We start from the raw sequence: 21,311 nt of genomic DNA on the forward strand, positions 1-21,311 counted from the left end.
AAGGGGTGACTTTGTAAGGGGTGACTTTGTAAGGGGTGACTTTGTAAGGGGTGACTTTGTAAGGGGTGACTTTGTAAGGGGTGACTTTGTCAAGGGGTGACTTTGTAAGGGGGTGACTTTGTAAGGGGGTGACTTTGTAAGGGGTGACTTTGTAAGGGGTGACTTTGTAAGGGGTGACTTTGTAAGGGGGTGACTTTGTAAGGGGGTGACTTTGTAAGGGGGTGACTTTGTAAGGGGTGACTTTGTAAGGGGTGACTTTGTAAGGGGTGACTTTGTAAGGGGTGACTTTGTAAGGGGGTGACTTTGTAAGGGGGTGACTTTGTAAGGGGGTGACTTTGTAAGGGGTGACTTTGTAAGGGGTGACTTTGTAAGGGGTGACTTTGTAAGGGGTGACTTTGTAAGGGGTGACTTTGTAAGGGGTGACTTTGTAAGGGGTGACTTTGTAAGGGGCGACTTTGTAAGGGGCGACTTTGTAAGGGGGTGACTTTGTAAGGGGTGACTTTGTAAGGGGGCGACTTTGTAAGGGGGTGACTTTGTAAAGGGGGTGACTTTGTAAGGGGTGACTTTGTAAGGGGTGACTTTGTAAGGGGTGACTTTGTAAGGGGTGACTTTGTAAGGGGGTGACTTTGTAAGGGGTGACTTTGTAAGGGGGTGACTTTGTAAGGGGTGACTTTGTAAGGGGGCGACTTTGTAAGGGGTGACTTTGTAAGGGGGTGACTTTGTAAGGGGTGACTTTGTAAGGGGTGACTTTGTAAGGGGTGACTTTGTAAGGGGTGACTTTGTAAGGGGGTGACTTTGTCAGGGGGTGATGTGGTGATTGGCGATTGGTTACGTAATAAATAATCAGTCAGGCATGACGGCATGAGTGGCCAGCTCCCAAGCTGGCCACGAGGCCGTCAGTCTGAATCCTGCACCCAAGCTGAGCGTCCACCGTGTCATTTCTTCCTAGTGCCGGACTCCTCCACTCACCCCTTGTACGCCAATACAACATTGGCGACGAGGATTAATCTTCAAGTTGCGTGTTTTTTTCCAGTGAGCTACTTCAAGATATTATGTAAAGTATAAATATAGGGTAGAAATAACTTTTAAACAGCAAATTGTCACCCTTTTATTTTTACTTTTGTTATTCCCATAATATAAATTTACCATCATTTGAGACGTAGGCCTAGGCCACGTGTTTCAACTGTCGCGGCCACTTCATTTGTTCTGGCGTAATTTAATTTTACATTTACGCTTCTGCCGAAATTTACGGGAAGCGTTTAAAATTCTCTTTAAATTAACGAATCTCTGGTGAGTTTCTGTTTATAAAGTATTTTCCGCCCAGATAAGAAGAAATGAAAATGAAAAGTATTCTGTGCATAGAGTGTTACTGTCAAGGAAAGTGGTTGTCCCTCCCAACACAGAGATTATTGCCCAGGCCAAATTGTCCAACCCATCAACCAAACAAGTCCTAATCTGGGGCCCAGAAATGTGCTATAAAGGGATTTTAATACCTTATGCATTGGTTTCCATGGAAACTGATTCTCGTAACTTAGCTACATGTTTTATATGCATTCGTAACGATAGAAATAGGTATGTACATCTTAGGAAGGGTCACGTGGTTGGAAGGGCAGAAGAAATTGACTGTGTAATGCCGAATTGTAAACCTAATCTTGATACAGGTAGCTCCCATTCTGCTCCTGGGGAAGTCCGGTGCTCGCCGGGCGTTCCCGCAGCAGTAGTAGATCCGAGTGAAAGTAGTGGTATTCTTAACAACCAAATTGATTTTCCCTGCAGGGAAGTCCGGTGCCAGGGGGTGACTTTGTCAAGGGGTGACTTGTGAGGGGGTGAATTTGTGAGGGGGTGAATTTGTGAGGGGGTGACTTTGTGAGGGGGTGACTTTGTCAGGGGGTGACTTTGTGAGGGGGTGACTTTGTGAGGGGGTGACTTTGTCAGGGGGTGACTTTGTCAGGGGGTGACTTGGTAAGGGGTGACTTTAATCCTATAAGGATCACCTTGCCCAACTTTCATTAACCACAAACACACATTGACTCCACCATCAAATAAAGACAATGAACAACTAGTTAGAAAGTTTCTTGAAAAAGATTTGTTTGAACAAAAACACTGTATAGTTATACAACTGTCCCATATAAAATATGATGAACATAATTAAATCAAAATTAAAGGTAAGCACCTTTGCTTTTAAAGAATACACAGATTAATAAACAATGTAAAATAACGACCTTTAAACTAAGGTTGCATTTCCAAATGCATTTATAATCTAGTGCATTAATTAATGCAAAATAAAGTCAGATGTTTGGCATTTATATGTTTCTTATAAATGAACACAAAAATCGCAACATAGGGAGCTGTCATTAATTTTACTGTCATACAAAAAGTATTACGGGGAGAGCGAAGGAGACCACAACTAAAAAGTTGCGTAAAGAATGTTGATTTTTAATGTGCATTTATTTTGAATTTATTTTTGATGGAGTCTACTTTGGGAAGGGGAGGGGTGTCCTCAGATATAGAACTCTGTCTGATCAAAAGATCTGAAAATGTTGGATGCTTTGGTCTCTAAATATAAACTATACACTCTAGATACAAAAATATAAATATAACAAAACATCTGTTTTCATGCATTTTTCCCCCAGGGTTTAATTAAAACAATTAGAACAATTTTCAACTTGTAAAACTTCAGAAGGCAAAAATGCATCAAACGAATAGTTTTACAAAAAAATCCCAGAATGATTAAATATAATGAAATTATATATGAAAATATATAAATAAATAAATATGCCCTACTCTTAGCTCAATCATAGAGAGAGGACCACTGAAGGAGTTATAACATCCCAGCATCAAATGAGCAATGATCACTGCCGCCAGCACCAGTTCGTTAACAGCCATGGTTGCTTCTTTGCATGCAATACTTAGTTATTTAAAGTATGACCCACTTTCTAAACAAATTCTGAAAAGAATATTTGAACAAATGTCTCCGTTGGTCACAGCTGGTCATTGATCAGAGATGGTTCATCATTTACTAGAAATCCTGCCGGTTTAATATAACTTCTTTCTGAAGGTAGGCATCCATAGGAAATTGTTTTATGAAATGAACATTCAATAGCATGGTTACTCATGACTTGAAAGCATCAACCATGGCCATCCCAGCAAATCGATGGCGGACATTATTATATACAAGGGCAGACAGCCCATGGAAGAGCAGCTGGCGACGACTAAGGAATAAGTTTAGGTTGACGGTCTGTGGGTTTTTGTTTGAACTCCTTCTGTGGTCCTTTCCCTATGGTTCATTTCACTTGATACTGCAGGTAGACGTTTAAAATGCACAAGATAAAAAAATATATAATTAATATAAACGAATACATCCAACACCACACAAACAGTTAACAATATCAAGTTGCATAAAAAAAAGTTATCTAGTAAAAAACTACCACATAAAGCATTGCCTCTGTGGAAAGTATAGCGAGTTGTTCAGAAATCAAACTAACTTTTCTTAAACTTCCGTTAGTTCTGACTGTCTCTTTTGCTTTTCTTTTGACGCCTTCTTTTCACAGATGCTTCACCTTTTCCCTGATAATTTTTCTGTACCTTAAGATTTTCAGCAAAAGAAGTTGTTCCTGTTGCTTTGCTGTGGTCTGCTCCAACGTGAGCAATTTGATTGGCAGATTGGAAGTCGTGTGACAGTGTTGAAACCATCTGATTGGATGGGGTAGCTGTTGACTGTAGTGACCATCCAATTAAATCGTGATTGGTTTTAGGATGGTGGTAAGGTTGTTTTGGACCATTCTGATTGGCTGAGGTAAAGTGCCATGACTCTGTTGATGGCGCAAAGCCAGCTGCTAAACCAGGATTGGTTGAAGGTCGGTGGTGTGATCATTTTGGACCATTCTGATTGGCTGAGGTAAAGTGCTGTGACTCTGTTGATGGCGCAAAGCCAGCTTGTAAACCAGGATTGGTTGAAGGTCGGTGGTGTGATCGTTTTGGACCATTCTGATTGGCTGATGTAAAGTGATACGACTCTGTTGATGGCGCAGAGCCAGCTGCTAAACCAGGATTGGTTGAAGGTCGGTGGTGTGATTGTTTTGGACCATTCTGATTGGCTGAGGTACAGTAGCGTGACTCTGTTGGTGAATGATTGGAAAGGGCAAATTTTGTCGAACGACAACGTTTTGAGTCGGAGTATGAGCTGTAATTGGTTGACTGTGAATGATGCGACTGATTTGAGAACATCTGATTGGATACAGCTGAGTGGTGCATTTTTGATGACGAGGAACTGTGAGATGATGTAGAACAGAATGCTCTCGCTGAGGAATTTTGATTGGCTGATGCAATATTGAACGTCTCGGATGAATCTTTCTGGTTGGATGACTTAAAACGAGACAGTCTGCTTGATGCCATCTGATTGGTCAACAAAGTTATATCCTCAGTATTTGATTGGCTGTCTGATGCAGACACTGGCAGTTCCTTTTGACAATCCTCTGTAAAAGAAAAAAATTACTTATTTTTATTAAGTAATTAAATATAATTTTTTTATAACAGTGTCTAGAGAGATAAATATTTACCCAAGTAGCTAACCGAACACAATTTCACAGAACTGCTTAGCACTATGGTAAGCAGAAACAGATTGCCATTGCTATTACCTTACATCCACTCAAAATGCTATATCATGGGTGAGGTTATGCTAGCTAACTAGTGGTTGACTGCCTCGAGCTACTGGGCAATCTCGGTGGTCTAGTTGGTAAGACACTGTTCTAGAACATTTCTGCTAGCAAGTTTGAATGTTTTGTTGACAAACCTTTTCTTTCTGTGACTTCTTCAAACAGCCATTCCTTACTGGTATCTTGGAATGGATTGACACCAGGTAGACCCTTTTGAAGTGTGGTTGTTGGGCGATAGGTTTGGACCATGGTGAAACTGTCTAGTAACTCTCCATTCTCATCAAGACATTGGTTCTCAGGCTCGGATGTAATCTCCCAGTCTGCGTCGCTGTCAGTGTCTTCAAGCGGTGTGATTGGTTGATCAGCGTCGTAGTTAGTTGCTTTGAGTTCTTTGATTAGTTGATCCGCTGTAAGAACGAGAAAGGCTGTGAATGAAGCCATTGTTGTTTTAAAGGCTTTAGGTACTTTTTGTAGAAAACAAAACGCAATGTCCACAGATTTACATTAAACTTACACAGTTTGAAGATAATGATGGTAGAAAGCTTCCCTTAAATTATTATGTGCTGAAGTGCTGTGAGAAATGAGTAACTAAAGTCACAACAAAATTGTTTACAGGTAAAAACTCACCATTCTGTCCTTCACCACTATTACCAAGTTGACCTTCGACCTGTAGTCTTCCAGCATCCTGGCCGTTATCCATCCTTGCCTTGTGAGATTCCCAGTCAGTTTTAGAGTCCCATATGTCAGAAAGATTTATCTGCAACAAATTCTCTGGAACCTTCCACTGGTTGTCTTGGGGGTCGATCAAAGAGCAGATACAGGGGGGCAATACGTTGGCCACTCGCAGCATAAAATGGCGCCCTCTTGCATCAGTCAGGTGGTAATATTTTGCATAGGGCATGTTAGACTTGATCCGTACCTTGTACTTGTTAGAAACAGGGGAGAAAAAACACTAAATGTCAATTTGTACACTGAATCTTACTTATTCCTGCTGATCCTTTGTATACCAATTTCATATCTGGTTACTGTCTACAAACCTAGACCAGGAGTATAGGTGCAAATTATGGTAAGCATGTAAACACTGCGTCGCCTAAAATGTGCACTACACTTATGCACAAAGGATCATTGACTCTCAAACACTTTCAAGCCAATGTAGGCTGCTCAGCACTTCACTCCCAAAATACACATACTGATGTAGAACAAAGAGAAGACATTGAATTAAAAAAAAAAAAAAAAAAAATACACATACTGATGTAGAACAAAGAGAAGACATTGAATTACCATACCAGGTTAATAAATAGGTTTTGGGGTCTCTTATTATGAATAATATATTCGGCAAAGCATTCTAATTGAAACATCACACCAACTTGTTTTGTAGAGAAGTCAATGAAGAAACTCCAGTTTTAAACAAGGGAGGAAAACCCCAACAGAAAAAAAATCCACTGCGTGAAAAATACAATCCACCTGCAAGGGTTTGGTCTGATTAGGTGGGATTTGAACCAGGGTCCACAGAGGTGAAAGGCAGGGACAGAAACCACTGAGCCATCCTGACTGCCTAAGAATTATTTGATAATCTAGTAAGGTTTGTGGTGACGCCTTGCACATAAACACTCTCACTCTCAAGATATATATCCTGGCTCTGGTAAGAACCTGTTGTTAAACAACTTAATGTTTTATGATTCTCTGGTCTGTTTCTTACCTCTCTAGAACCATCTTGTTCCAGATTCATTTCATCAAGCCTGTAAGTAATTCTTCTTGCTGCACCAGTTTTAATGTCCATGTCTCGTAGCTCCTGCTGGAAATGATGCAGTGACCCGCATGAGGTGAAGAGATCAATCAGACGGGACCAGTTGTAGCCATGCTTCAAAAGATGTTTGACTGTAAGCTTGCGTTGAAGACCGACAACAGAGGCTGGTAAATTCTCTGAAAAGTAAGTACAAGCAGTATTTATCATGGGTGTTGGCGTCATGTGAGATGTTTCAATAGTAACTGCGCACATATCTGTCAATATTAAAGACACCCAAGGCGCACAAAGACAAAATGATTGGTTACAATCAAAAGAAAACTTGACACAGATTTAGAACGAATGTTTGGACAAATTTGTCTTTAAACTGGACTTGAAGCACTGAAGTGATGTAGATGTGCAAAGATCTCTTGGGAAAGTGTTCCAAACTTGTGGAGCAGCCACGCAGAATAAACCTGTCTCAATCTAACCTCAGACAGCCTTCTATGAGAGTCAGAATAGCGAAGACCAGTTAGGTAGGTTGGAGCTTGTTGGTAGTCATATACTCTGTCAATCATCCACACTCACCTTCAAGATCAACTTTATCTTCTCGATAGTATTTTTCTCCCTCGTAGAACTCAATCCTGAAACATTGACAAATATTTCTATGAAAAACATATAAAGTCAGGCCTCAAAGTACCCCGCGGCAATTGCAGTGATGCCCAATGCTTTTGCTGTGGTGCCCTTTGCTTACATTTTCCTCATATAAGTGCCCCTTACCAGAGGAAAATTGCTGCGCCCCTTCAAGATGAAATTCAAGGCCTGTAACGCAATTCACCATGAGAGACACTGGCCAGTACACTTTAATACATTTTTGATTGAATAAAGAAAAATGTACAAGAGCAGGACTTGAACCTGTGATTCCAAGGATTACAGTGCCAGTGCTCTACCAATTGAGCTATACAACCCTAAAGTTGCAGGTCAAATCTTGCTCTTCTAAATTTTTCTCTTTTCAACCAATTTTTTTTGTTATAAATGACCATTTAACTCCGCTCTTACTGATTTTACAGGGTTGATTTGAACTGAAATCAAAGTGAGGAAGCATTTACCACTCATTTGTGTTGTAGATGGGTGTCCGATACAGCAACCAATGAAGGCTACACTGCGTATATAACTTCACAACGAGGGCACCCCGGCTTCTGGAGTCCAGCAAATCTAAAGATTAAACCCAATTACCAAGAGGACTTTGACAAAATGTTTTAAAAACAACAATCTCTTCAGAATATTGTGAAATCAAAAGTGTCCTGAAATGGGAGAAGCTGGGACACAGCTTTGCCATAAGACCAGACCATTATGTTATGCCTCTAGAACACAGATCTATCACCAGCAACAATTCTCTGCTTGCCCAATACAATCTAATGTAAGAACCACAAGGGAAACATCTTGAGGTGATCTCTCTCCTACCATTTCTCAAGTTGTATCAGAAACTTGCAAGCCTCGACATAAACCACAAGACCCACAGCGATTGCCATTGCCCCAGGTGCTTTTGCTGCGATGACCTCTGCAAGGTTCTAATAGAAACTTACATTTGCCCCAAGAAGTGCCCCTTACTAGAGGAGAAAATGCTGTCAAGAGCGAAGTTCAAAGCCTGAACTTGTTTGTGATCCCTGCTAGTCAAAGGTCCAGCCTTAGTTCCATTCATTGACCAGAAAGGGAATGAGTCTAAAAGACGTGATTCAAGTCTGGGCAAAGATTTGATATAAATAATGTTTCAGACCCCCCAAAAATGTACAAATAATTGGCAACCTTGATATACATACCCTGATTAGTAAATTGAGCAGGGAACCAGTCATTAAGTAGTGAACCAAGTCCAAGAGAACGTGACTGTAAAAGCAGCGGGTGTTTGGCATCTTTGTACTAAAACACAACAGGATGGATAAGAGAACGTGACTGTAAAAGCAATGGGTGTTTGGCATCTTTGTACTAAAACACAACAGGATGGACAAGAGAACGTGACTATAAAAGCAACGGGTGTTTGGCATCTTTGAACTAAAACACAACAGGATGGACAAGAAAACGTGACTGTAAAAGCAGCGGGTGTTTGGCATCTTTGTACTAAAACACAACAGGATGGATAAGAGAACGTGACTGTAAAAGGAGCGGGTGTTTGGCATCTTTGTACTAAAACACAACAGGATGGATAAGAGAACGTGACTGTAAAAGCAACGGGTGTTTGGCATCTTTGTACTAAAACACAACAGGATGGACAAGAGAACGTGACTGTAAAAGCAACGGGTGTTTCGCATCTTTGTACTAAAACACAACAGGATGGACAAGAGAATGTGACTGTAAACGCAGCGGGTGTTTGGCATCTTTGTACTAAAACACAACAGGATGGATAAGAGAACGCGACTGTAAAAGCAATGGGTGTTTGGCATCTTTGTTCTTAAACACAACAGGATGGATAAGAGAACGTGACTGTAAAAGCAATGGGTGTTTGGCATCTTTGTACTAAAACACAACAGGATGCAAAAAGAGCAAATTGTCAAATTTGATTTTATACAAAATTTACTATTCTTGAAGAAGTCGGATAGTTAGTAGGCATGAACTCGAAGTACAGCATTGCAGTTAATGCTCAGAATAGATAAGATAGTATGACACTTGCAGCCGATTTCACAAAACGCTAGGATTAATCCTATCTCGAGTTAAGACAAGTAACCCGTCCTAACTTAGAATGGGTTCCTTTGGATATGGAATTTATCGTGTTCTAAGATTAATCCTAAGTTAGGAAGTGTTTGGTGAAATCGACGGCTGGTCTCAAACTCCAGTCACATTTCTTAGGCCTCTGGGATCAAACTTTGACTTGAGGATTAAGAAATCAGGATTAAGGATGAATAAGTGACAGAGAAATCTGGGATAGGGTTACCTGCTTGAGGATGGGTAAAGGATCAGCATAATGAATGTTATGTGTCTCCAGGGTGGTTCTTGGGTCTATGTCATAGCTTTCCAACATTCGGAACAAAAAGAGAAATTGAAACGTCTCTCCGCCTTGAGCAAACAAAACTATATTTTGGGGTTAGGGAAAAAAGATGAGAAACAAAAAGAAAGATTAAAATGTTTCTGCTCTGAAGAATGAAATTGTGGGTTAGAAGTTAAAAAATGGTACATTAGAAATACACAATAATATCAAACCAAAGTTACTGAGTAAAAGTAATGCCACACAGCAGTTGTGAAGACAGTTTCATGCAAGGGGGAAAAGCAGTAAAATGAAAAAATATTAAAGCAATTAAACAAGAGCTGTTCATGCACAAACTCAGCAGAACATATTGTCCACATATGGCTATATAGTATCCTTAATTCTAGACACAAGTTGCTTCCTAAAAGAACAAGACAAAAATGTCTTTATTTCTGTTAAATACCTGGATAAAGACTCAATCCCAGCTCAGAGTTTGCTGTTTCTGTTGTGTCATTGATCCATTTCAGTAAGTTAGAAACGATAGTTTCTGCTGTGGAATTTATTCCACTCTCGCCAAATCTTGGAGCATTGGTTTGCTGTGTGGATTCTTTCCCTAGCAAAAGTAATTTAAAAAAAGAGAGATAATATTATATAAAAATACAGAGTCAGGACTACAGCAAAAATACATCCCACAACAGGCAATTTCCCACTGAAAATGTACCAGCAAATTGACATTCTATCAGAGTTAAAGGCTACTTTACTCCTTGAACTATAAGGTTCAATGCGCTATCATCTCCACATGGATAAGATAGCGGAACGAACCTCATAGTTCTAGGAGGAAGGCTACCTATACTTTTATTTTATACTGTCCCAATAAATGGAGAGGCCTTAAACTTTGCTCTTGAAGGGGCACAGCAATTTTCCTCTGGTAATGCACACTTCTATGAGGAAAGTGTAAATTTGTAATGGAACTTTGTAAAGGGCATCACTTTCAGCAATAAGCCCATAAAGGCCATGGCACCCGGCGATTGCTGATGGGTGCAATGGGTTAAACTCATAGTAGTTTAGTTAGTATGGAATATTACCACTTACTGCAGTTGTGATGGATTCTACTATAGAACATCGGGGCATCTTCTTTGTAGGGCCAGCAATGCACCGCGATGTCCATTACTTTATGTCTCAAGAAATTGGTTCCAGACGTCTTACAGGAGAAGAAGAAGAACAGTGGCATTGTCTTATCATCATTTCTTGCCTCACAATCTTCTTGTTTGGAATCCATCTTGAGTTTCTAGGGAATTATTGTAAGTTATTTTACTCATAAAATAAAACAGTTTTGAAATCCCTCTAAAAAAAAGTCTTAGCGAAGCCTACAAAAACAAAGCTAAGTAATTTTAAAGCCAGGGTAGTTGAATTCTGAAGACGGGAGGAGGGTTCTGATTAATATCACAACTTAATAATATAGTAAAAGGGCAATGCATTTATTATAAACATATATTAGGTCATCCCCTTAACCCTATACCGCCCTATACCATGCAAAAGTTTGCAGATCTATACAAAATAACAATGATGATAGAACAAAACATGCTTAAATCAATGGGTATTTTTGAAGAAGGTAATTGATGTGTGAAACACAGCAATTCGTTAAAAACGAAACCACAGGCGCGCCTGATATCGTAGGACTACTATTAGTATTACTAACTATTAGTGTCGGGAAATGGAATTTACCCTCAATATATTTTATAGAATTACTAAATCCTTGCTTTTAAGATAAAGTTCATTTCAGAACTTCATCCAAAATCCTCACAAAAAGAGTACAAAAACTGCTGTCCAAAAGTTATTATACATTGTATCCACATGTTTCCACAAGGGTAACATAAATATATAATATTCTAATACAAAGTGACCACCTGAAGGCAGGTTAATCATAATGATTTCTAAACAAACACACTACTTAGAGACTTTTTCCTTATATGTTCCCACCAGGGTGACTTAAATGCATGGAAATAGGGAGTGACAAGCTTATTAGAGCAATTTCTATGTAAACTCATTGTTTTAAGGGAGTTTTCAGAGAAAACCCACTTCCTTATTGCTATGCATTCTCTTGGTTGATTGGAAAGGTTTAGTGTCTCTCAAGGAGTGCTAGTCCTGAGCCATGGCCTTTACAGTGACTTTGTGGGTCAAGTTGAGGTAAATTGATACAAGGAGAAATTTCTCTGTCAGCGATTAGTAGTGACCAATGGCAAACATCCAATTCAAACTTACTTGTATACATATTCAGTGAACTTTTAAACTAACCAATTGAAGATTGGGCTAGCGTCAGTGACTAGTAAGTAAAGTTAGGGGTTTAAAAGGCGATGCACAGAGGATCAGGAGCCATTCCGAATTGATTAGCACAGTGAATTGAAACCTGTCAAATGAAAGATTTTGGTCATCATAGCCATAGCTCAAGTTGTAGTTTTAACAGTTAGTTATTTTGGAGTTGATTGTACTGATTTTGTTGTATTTCTTGTGTTTAAATGTGAGTTGATTCTAGTACAAATGTATAACTCTTCCTCAAGAAACTTGTGTTCAATCCAAATATCTAGAATATTGTGACTGTGTTTATGTTAACCTTTCTTACAATAAGGAGAAACAATGTTAGGTTTTACTGAGATGGAACGGATTGTTTTGTTGTCTCACGCTTCAATTGTATTGAGAGTTACTCCATTTTATTCTTAAATAGCTTCCATATCAGCCTGAGTATGGTCGTGCTGATGATGATGTGTTAAAAAGAGAAGCATTGGCTGAAAGTGTTCAGTTAGCTTCTAACTTATTGTATTAACTTGATTATTCATATTTTTGTCTTGCATTTCTTCTAATTTAAAGTGGTTTACAGTTAAACTCTACTTTGAGAGAATTGCTTTATTTTGTGGTAATAATGTTGTTAATGTTTATTGTATCACACTGCACCATAGTTCAAAGAGTTGTAACTATTAGCATCACAATGTTTTTTATGTTGGGTTTGTGCATGTAGTAATGCATGAATCCATATGTGAGTCCTGGGTTTTGAGGACAAGGACGAAGCTCTAACAACTATCCAACATTGTTAGTAATTTGTCATGTATAAGTAAAAGTGACTGTTTTATGGTTTGTTTTGATTCTCAGTGAGGGTTGTTCACAAAGTGACCTTTGAACTACTGGTGTACTGTGTCCAGCTCAGTTTATGATAATGTAATAATGATGTGTATTTAAAACCCTTGTTTTCTATTTTACTCTCTATTTTCAGGGGTCTGTTTTCTATTTGAGTTTGTTTTCTATATTACGTTGTTTTGAATATCGTCTGCGTTTCTAGTTCAGATCCAAGTCAGGTCTGTATCAGTTTGAGTCTATTTGAATAAAGTCTTTGAACAGTAGTAAGTCAGAACAACTGTTTTGTGTGCATCTGTAGAGTCGTATTGAGTTTACCCGTTGAAACCCTGCGTGAAACCACACTAAACCAATAATCTGGAATTTGATAATTACAACAAAAAGGTGTGTTTTAAACTCCGAATGAGTTTGTTTTCTATATTAAGTTGTTTTAAATATTATTTTCGAGCCTAGTTCAGATCAAAGTCATGTCTGTATCAGTTTAAGTCTATTTGAATAAAGTCTTGGATCAGTAGTAAGTCAGAACAACTGTTTTGTGTGCATCTTTAGAGTCGTATTGAGTTTACCCGTTGAAACCCTGTGTGAAACCACACTAAACCAATAATCCGAGTTGAGAATACCGTGTACAACTCTAAGTTGGTACTTGTTGACCACAAAGTTGGTAATTTAATACCACAAAGTTGGTAATTTAATCCTTTTATAGTTATACAGTCAAAAAGTTTTATCTTATACAAAATGACATGTTCTCTAATAAGATTTTGTTGTTTTCGCAATCTTTTGTTACATGCTGACTATAGACTGTTTTAGAACTGCATTGGTGTGTATCAACTATATATCAGTTAACATATTTAATAATAATCTTGCACTTCTTTGGCCCCCCCCCCCCCCCAAATTTAATCTTTGCCCCCACTTGCCCCACCAAATGAAAATGTCTAGTTACGCCACTGCCTCCATGCTGGGTCTATCCCAAAATGTACTCTCTGTCCTTACTCTATGATTATATCATCAGTGGCCAGGAATGTGTCCATCAAAATTACTCCTTTGCACGAAAACCTCTCTCTTCCCTTCACCGCAAAAATATAATCGCCCGGGATCGTGTGTTCTTTTCGAGTCGAGGGGCCAGGAGTTGAAGGTCAGAGTTCAATTCGGGTCATCAATCAATACTCTTATTGCAGCAGATTGCGCTGGCATCATCCGCATAGGACGGACACAAAATGGCACAAGAAACCGCAGAAATGTCCGGTGTTTTCTCTGGAATATCTGGGAAACTTGGTATTGATGAAAGTAGCTTGCTTTACTTGTTGACCATCTTTTCATGTAAGTCACCAAGTTTGCTAGATCTATTTATTTCTCGTTTCCATTTATAATCACGATTGGTTGTCTACAACCGGCCGGCCTCTCAGTCTCGCTCATTATAGAGACTCTATATGCATAAAAACACACGTACACCGGGCGGGCCGGCCGGTCCGCGTACACACACGGCACAGCCGGCGGATGAATGGACGGGGGACGGACGGCGGGGTAATCACAGCGAACAGCATGGGGGTGTACATGGGTTCGATGATAGCCCTATACTATATAGAACTCTTTCTCTGTACACAGATACAGAGTCTTAACTAGTATCCTAGCCTGGTGTCATTTCTTTTCAGTACAGTGAGTAGGATAACACTTAACAGGAATATTGTTCACAATAAAAAACTGAATGTGTTTTTTCCAAATCATCTATCTATCCATTTGTTTTTGAACAAAGACACGTACACTTCATCGCGTGTTGACATTTTTAAAGTTTTGGTTTTACAAATGTTGTTTTTTATTGTCATTTTCAGGTTATCCTTTGATGTATATTTCAAGAACCTACTTGCATGGCCAGTCACCAATAATAAAACATGTCTACTTCATTGCCTGTAGCCTCACACTGGCTTTCTGTAACTTTGGTAAGACCAGAATGTTTATTTTTAGAGGCACGAGAAGTATCTATTTTTACGTCAAGTACAACCCTCACAATTTTCAACTTTTTGAACCGTGCACGTTTTGATGAATTGTATATTTATTGAAATCATTTTTATATATAATATAAGATTTTTTTTACTAAATCTCAGTCTTGTGCATTTACACGTTACTTGTGCAGAGCAGAACGTTTATTGTTATATGCCATTTCCTCCTTCAAGAATCATAAAAGCGAAGAAGGCCCTATCAGAAAACAGCTCACACTGAGTGATTGGTTGTGTCTTGAACATTTGATTTGCTTTTTTTTTTTTTTTTAATTATTGATTTATTCCTTCAGGATTTGACATCATCTACTCGCTCATCTCAGTCTTACTGAACTACGCTCTGCTTGTTACTGTTGGGGGAAGTTCACTCTCAGTGGCTGTTTCATTTGCCCTCAATATGGTGAGTTTATAACCCCTCTTCTAACAAAGAAACTTTCAAATTCATTCAATTTAAATTTTTAAACCAATTGGAAACCTACTTATCCATTGAATGATGTCACTGGTCTTAATTTAGAATAATTAAAATACATGTACATGAAGACTCACATGTCAACAGACATACATTTTGATTTAACGACAGAATGTCTGTTAGTATATGTATAGATAATCCTTAGCAACCCCTTAGCAACAGTCGTAGTCACAGCCACCAATTCAGAAATGTCTTGTTGTATTAATCTTGCCTCAAGTCACATTTTAGTTTAATTTGTATTCCAGGGTTATCTTCTTTCAGCCTACATTCTTGTATCCACTGATGGTTATGACATCAACTGGACAACTCCTCACTGTATCCTGACCCTAAGGATGATCAGCGTGGCCTTTGACCTTTACGATGGCAAGAGGGATCAGGTAAATATGTAGGGTCAAATGAAATAAAGTTGGGTAGATTTTATGAAGAGATATTTTAAGATGAGTTTTACTATCATCACCATAGTGAGCTGTATTGTTACATTATTGTTACATCATGCATCTCTACTCTTCTCAAGAGTGATAATGAATAATGAATAATGTTTTATTGTCACTGGTAGCTTTTTGTGAGCTTGTGCCCTGGATATTAAAGCATAAATGAATACTGATTTGAACTCTTTCATAAAAGGGTAATGGGGCTTCAGACCAATCAGCACTTTCAGCCTCATTTTGGCGACATTGACTTGATTGGGGCGAAACAAGATGGCCGCACAATGATTTTGGTGTCAAAGCTATTTACAGTACATTTAAGTGTACTTCTTCATTGCCACCAATCCTCCACACGCGTAAGGATAAGTTTATTACTTGAAGTATGATTTGTACTCGCATAGCAACGTTGTCTCTGATTCTTTCTCTAAAAGGCAAATCTCAGTTCTGAGCAAAAATCATTGAACATCAAGACGACCCCTTCACTCTTGGAGCTCGCAGGCTTCACCTACTTCACTGGTGGATTCTTTGCTGGTCCCCAGTTCTCAATCCGACGCTATCTTGAATTCACTGAAGAGAAACTTCTAGATAATGACAAGGGAGAGTTGCCTAATTGCATTGGACCTGCAATGAACCGATTTGCAGTTGGTGTTGTGTATGCAGTATTGGAAACCATCCTAACACCCATGTTTAGCAATGCTTATTTACTATCTGAAGAGTTTGCTGTAAGTATAATTAAAAGTTTTTATTATGATATTTTTATTTATTTTTCATGGATAAGTTTTTTTCTTTTTTCTTATCTTTAAACCAATGTATAAGTACTGTATACTTTGGTTCTTTTCAGAGTTCTGTGAAAAAAACAACCCTTGGCAAATCACTCGCTCGGGATTCAAACCTACAACATCTGCTCTTTGACTCTAGTTTTGACTGTAGAGATATTATTTGTATTAAAACAGAAATAAAAAAATGTAGTTTAAATAATTTTTACATTGTATTCCTTTTTCTAGGCTTCATCTTTCCTGTATAAGATGTTTGCTGTTGTCATGTGGCATAAAGCAGTGTTCTTCAAGTACTGCACTGTCTTCCTGTTTGTTGTAAGATTATATCATTTCTTGAATGTTGTGATTTTCAATTGATGCATCACTATGCTGTTCATGTGCTGTGAGATGTTTGGGGGGGGGGGGGGCTGTTTGAAACTGGACAATTTGTTCATTGTTTCCTAATCATACTTTTACTATTGTGGGTGATTTTGGACGTGTAAGGAAATAAAAAACAATAAAAAAGATACTAATACATAAAATATACAAATCAAATAAATTGTTATACAAACAAATTGTAATAAAGTGGTTGTTAAATATTACTGTTAAACAATAATACACATTACCCAAAACCAACACTAAGTTGAATTTTGTTCTCAACCAATCATCATTTCTAGGAAGGTGCTTGCATAATGAGCGGTCTAGCTTACAACGGTAAGGACAAAGAGGGAAATGCATTGTGGGATGCCTGTGCCAGCATAAAGCCGCAAATGCTAGAAACTGCTACAAGTACAGCTCAGTACATCAAAGCCTTCAATTTATCCACAAACACTTGGGTTGGAAGGTGAGTTCTTTAAGTTAAGGTTAAAAGTCTAAGAATGTTATGATGGGAAAGGTTGGGGTTGATTCGTTTTATTTTCTTATAATAGCAAACCAATGATAGATGTATTGCAAGAAACGGATCAGCAGATGATTTGTAAAGTTGTTTTAAGAAACGAAAGTGCCCAACACAAAAAGCGGCCACTCGAAGTGAGGGCTTCAAGATAAAAATAGTTTATAAAGGGAGAAGATATCTGTGCACATTTCTTTCCAACGTAAATAGATTGTAAGATGGTGGAAAACAAGACACAAGGTAGGAATTCTAAAGTGCAGAAGTATAAGGAAAAGTTTGGCTAACTCCTTTTTTCTTCAATTACAAATTTTAAGATGTCTCTGTAAGTGTGTTGTCTTTAGTTACAAGCCATTTCTGGTGGTTGAGTGGAAGGACATCTGCTCTAAAATTGCAAAGGATGTGGGTTCAAATCCCACCCAAGTAACATGCCTGTGGATGTTTATTGACACAACTTGGGAGAAAGAACTGAGTATACAGTGCTTAACACACATCTATACATGCTTAAAAACACAAATAATATTGAATCAAATCTTTTTCCTTTAGATACGTCTTCAAGCGTCTGAAGTTTCTGAACAATCGTTACATCTCTCAGACAGCAGCCGTCATGTTCTTAGCTGTATGGCATGGAATGTACATTGGATACTACATTTGTTTTGGTTTGGAGATATTCATCACAACGTGCGAGTTGTTTGTAAGTTTTCTGAAACCTACAAAATTCCATCCACAACCTAATTATAAAAAGGATCTTACACATTGCTTGTTAGTTTAATTATTTCCTGTAGCTCAAACGCATGTTGTTAGACCTAAACGGCTTTGGCTGTGGTGATTTGATGCATCAAGACCAAACACCCAGTCTCAAAAAGTACAACAACATCATTAGATGGTGGTGAAATGATCTTAAATTTTACAATTAATTCTGTGTATAATCCAAGTTTGCTTATGCTCTCTGCATACTAATTGAGTTTTTACAGTTATATCTGTGTATAATCCAAGTTTGCTTATGCTCTCTGCATACTAATTGAGTTTTTACAGTAAATGTAGTTTTTACAGTAAATGTAGTAAATAACATAATTTGTTATACCCTAGCTGCGGCGTTACATAAAAAAAACTTGTTTAAAAAAAAAACAATTTTAATAGATGTCAAGTAATCAACTAGGTGATGATTAAATATTACTCTTTGAATTCTCCAGGTACAAGATGCAGTGAAGCGAAGCCCTCCCTTTGCCAAGTTCGTGAACAACCCATCCCTTAAACTACCTCTCTTTATATTTCTCAAGTTTACCGCTTCATTATCCGTTGGTTACCCTCTTGTTGCCTTTGTCCTGCTGCGCTGGAGGAGAATACGATTGGTAAGTTAAAATAAGATCAATGTGGCATAGCAGTACTTTTCCTGTCCTATTGTGATTCCTGGTTCAAATGCAACCTTTGACTTGACATGTGGAATTGTTATTCAGTTCCTGACTATGTGGGGTTGACCCATCAGTAAGTGTACCTATTGCAGCTAAAACTCAACTTGTTATCTTCGTTTCCTACTTATCCTCTAGCCATGTGGCCTCAATGCAAGGACACATTAAGAATTCCAGTCTCTTTTTCATAAATAGTTAATGGAATCAAGAAAGAAGAAAAGATATTTACAGACTTTACTATAAAGCTCCTTACTCTTTTTATCCACAAATTGCAAGGCCCTAAAATGCCACTGAAGCTGATGGTTCGGAATCTTTGAAATTTGTAGACGAAAAATCACCAATCATTAGGATGTTTTCAAATAGCAGCTTTTTTGTTTGTTTTGCAGGTGTACCAAGCCATGTTCCATCTTCCGACTCTTTTCTTCTTGGGGTTCCCATTTCTCTATCAGTTTCTCATCTTACCTCGTCTTAAGAAACAGGAGCGTGCTGCAAGAAAGGCTGCTGAGGTAGCCAAAGATTCAAGGTTTGTATCTTACAAGATGTGTACAGGATTGGCTATTGTCTACAAAATATAGTGAAGTTTAATTTTAAATGGTGTTGATGGAGTCAGAGATTTGGTTTGGGTCATGGTCACTGCACTTTAAGCAAGACACTTGACCATATTTGTGTAGGTCTTACATGTGTGGCTAGTGTTGTGTAATGCTCGTAAAAGAATCCAGTACACTTATGCTTAAAAACAATGAGTACTTTAAGACACCTGTCAGAGTTTGGTAAAGTGTTGTTTAAGAACTGCATTTTATTGTTTTTTTCTAAAAGCTTTAACATGGCAACTAAATAATACCCTGTTATCTGTACATTTGAAGCAAACATATTTCACCCTCTGCTTGTGCTGTCTTCCATTCATATAACTTTCAATATTATTGTCTTACAGGGAGGAAGAAAGTAAAGATTGATTGATGAAATACTTTTCTAAAGAAAGAGGAGAAATGGAAGCTGAAGTTGGTGACTATAAACTCTTTTAGTATCCATCCGTCTTGTTTGTCTGAGATTGTCTCCTATAACTGCCTTGAAACCAACTAGACTGTAAAGCTCGGTTCATACTTCCTGCGAATCTGAAGCTGTTTTTCACAGCGATTGTTTCACAGGAGTTGAGCACAAGTCCACTGATGTGAATTATTCGTTGTGGCATCAAAATTTGTATTAAGCTTAATTTGTATCACATTCCCATTTGCAGGAAGTTTGAACCGGGCTTAATTCTATTGTGGTATGTCTATTTAAGGTCATGAATGTTTTATATTCAGCCTCGATCGTAAGTAATGAACAAAATAAATAGATATTGTGATTAATGTATACATCTATAATTTCTTAGTTAAAGGAAACGTTTTGTAGGAAAATATGTTTTTTGAACGTGTGACAAAGTAAAAGTCCAAGAGAAGATCGTTCTACATGAGATTCAAATCAAAATGAGTTGAGCAAGTCAAAGAGAAGATCGTTTCACACGAGATTCAAATCAAAATGAGTTGAGCAAGTCAAAGAGAAGATCGTTTCACACAAGATTCAAATCAAAATGACTTGAGCAAGTCAAAAAGCAGATCGTTTCACACGAGATTCAAATCAAAATGACTTGAGCAAGTCAAAGAGAAGATCGTTCTACACGAGATTCAAATCAAAATGACTTGAGCAAGTCAAAGAGAAGATCGTTCTACATGAGATTCAAATCAGAATGACTTGAGCAAGTCAAAGACAATATCGTTCTACACGAGATTCAAAATCACATCTTATGAGACTCAACTGTTCACAAGACCACTAGGCTTGTCTGGTTCTAAGTTTACTGGCCCAATACTAGAGTCACTGACCTTGGGCTTGCGATCCAGTGGTTTTTTTGAGCTCACTCAACCATTATACTGGAACCCACACCACTGAATCGCTCTGATGTACAAACTTGTGGTGTTTTAATTTTGTAAGTTTTTTCAGAGTTATCATTTATGGTGATTTAGTTCTTTGGGTTTATTTGACTTTTCTTGTGAGATTTGAAACAGAAAATTAATGGGTTATTTTGAATTAATAAATTTTGCATTAATGTATCACCATAGCACTTTGTACATAATTTTCTTTCATGCCAACCAAAAAGAAAAGGTTATACCTTATCTTGATTTAAAGAGGGTAAGCGGTTTACCAGAGGCTTAAGTTTGCCGTCAAGTACTGTGTGTAATGCAAGGATGAACTGTTTACATTTGAACCAGTATGAAATGTTCCCTTTGTAAACGTGTTACTGAACATTGAACATTTGGAGTTATTGACTTATTGAATGCTGTTGTGTACTTAGATAAGATAAAAGATATCATGTAATTTTAGCGTAAAAACAAACCTGTCCAACAGGAAACAATGTTTTTCTCATAAAGTAAATAGTTAGAATAGCACCAACTAAATAGAAGTAATAATAGAGTTACATAATATTTGAGGCTAAAACCCGGCTCATTCTTCAAGTGAACGTGAAGCTAATTGGTTTTTTTACAATCTGATCATCAGTACTCCTGTTCTCAGGTCAAGACGCAAGATATTTTACTTCGCTATCGCAAATAATGCCACCTAGCTTTACTGAGTCCGAATACTTCCTACTCACCAAATTTTGTTACCAAAGCCCTCAAATTATTTGTTTTGCTCCTAATTGTCCATTTTGCAATTTAGTGCATGGTAATTTTTTCATGCTAGATAATGTTTTAACATCACTGTCATGGAACTATGCAACTTAAATGCACAGCCTTGTGGATCCTTGGCTCAATGCTATGTTTTTTTTCTTCTGCTTAGTAGATAATATGCTAAGCAGTATGTCTTTCTTTACAAGAAAGTTTTGATGATACTTTGTTTCTGTTGATATACCTGGCTGTATTGTGGAGGCTGTACAGTAATTCA

General features: G+C 38.0%; 2 protein-coding genes across 2 annotated transcripts; one reads left to right on the forward strand and one right to left on the reverse strand.

Moving 5' to 3' along the window:
- Window positions 1-2,127: 2,127 nt before the first annotated feature.
- On the reverse strand, window positions 2,128-13,590 carry LOC139950397 (uncharacterized). The gene is made up of 11 exons (XM_071949041.1): window positions 13,451-13,590; window positions 10,427-10,622; window positions 9,798-9,947; window positions 9,305-9,441; window positions 8,199-8,295; window positions 7,488-7,593; window positions 6,967-7,022; window positions 6,355-6,578; window positions 5,283-5,580; window positions 4,793-5,062; window positions 2,128-4,475 (listed from the first exon to the last, which is right to left on the reverse strand). Exons 2-11 carry the CDS (start codon window positions 10,611-10,613, stop codon window positions 3,871-3,873), a joined length of 2,130 nt encoding a protein of 709 aa, XP_071805142.1. The 5' UTR covers window positions 10,614-10,622; window positions 13,451-13,590; the 3' UTR covers window positions 2,128-3,870.
- A 14-nt stretch (window positions 13,591-13,604) lies between these two features.
- On the forward strand, window positions 13,605-19,538 carry LOC139950398 (lysophospholipid acyltransferase 5-like). The gene is made up of 11 exons (XM_071949042.1): window positions 13,605-13,777; window positions 14,287-14,394; window positions 14,745-14,851; window positions 15,166-15,297; window positions 15,777-16,067; window positions 16,350-16,436; window positions 16,778-16,944; window positions 17,536-17,683; window positions 18,183-18,341; window positions 18,785-18,921; window positions 19,330-19,538. Exons 1-11 carry the CDS (start codon window positions 13,675-13,677, stop codon window positions 19,349-19,351), a joined length of 1,461 nt encoding a protein of 486 aa, XP_071805143.1. The 5' UTR covers window positions 13,605-13,674; the 3' UTR covers window positions 19,352-19,538.
- The last annotated feature ends 1,773 nt before the right edge of the window (window positions 19,539-21,311 follow it).

The sequence above is a fragment of the Asterias amurensis genome, chromosome 18 (assembly GCF_032118995.1).
Source record: "Asterias amurensis chromosome 18, ASM3211899v1".
In the NCBI taxonomy this organism is placed as follows: domain Eukaryota; kingdom Metazoa; phylum Echinodermata; class Asteroidea; order Forcipulatida; family Asteriidae; genus Asterias; species Asterias amurensis.

Bases quoted from the DNA above. Each gene is read 5' to 3' on its own strand.
- LOC139950397 (XM_071949041.1), bottom strand. From the start codon at position 10,613: ATGGATTCCAAACAAGAAGATTGTGAGGCAAGAAATGATGATAAGACA. The intron at 6,579-6,966 runs GTGAGTGTGGAT...CTTACTTTTCAG, and splicing joins AGATAAAGTTGATCTTGAAG to AGAATTTACCAGCCTCTGTT. The intron at 5,581-6,354 runs GTAAGAAACAGA...GTTTCTAACAAG, and splicing joins AACAAGATGGTTCTAGAGAG to TACAAGGTACGGATCAAGTC.
- LOC139950398 (XM_071949042.1), top strand. From the start codon at position 13,675: ATGGCACAAGAAACCGCAGAAATGTCCGGTGTTTTCTCTGGAATATCT. The intron at 15,298-15,776 runs GTAAATATGTAG...TTTCTCTAAAAG, and splicing joins ACGATGGCAAGAGGGATCAG to GCAAATCTCAGTTCTGAGCA. The intron at 17,684-18,182 runs GTAAGTTTTCTG...TGAATTCTCCAG, and splicing joins TCACAACGTGCGAGTTGTTT to GTACAAGATGCAGTGAAGCG.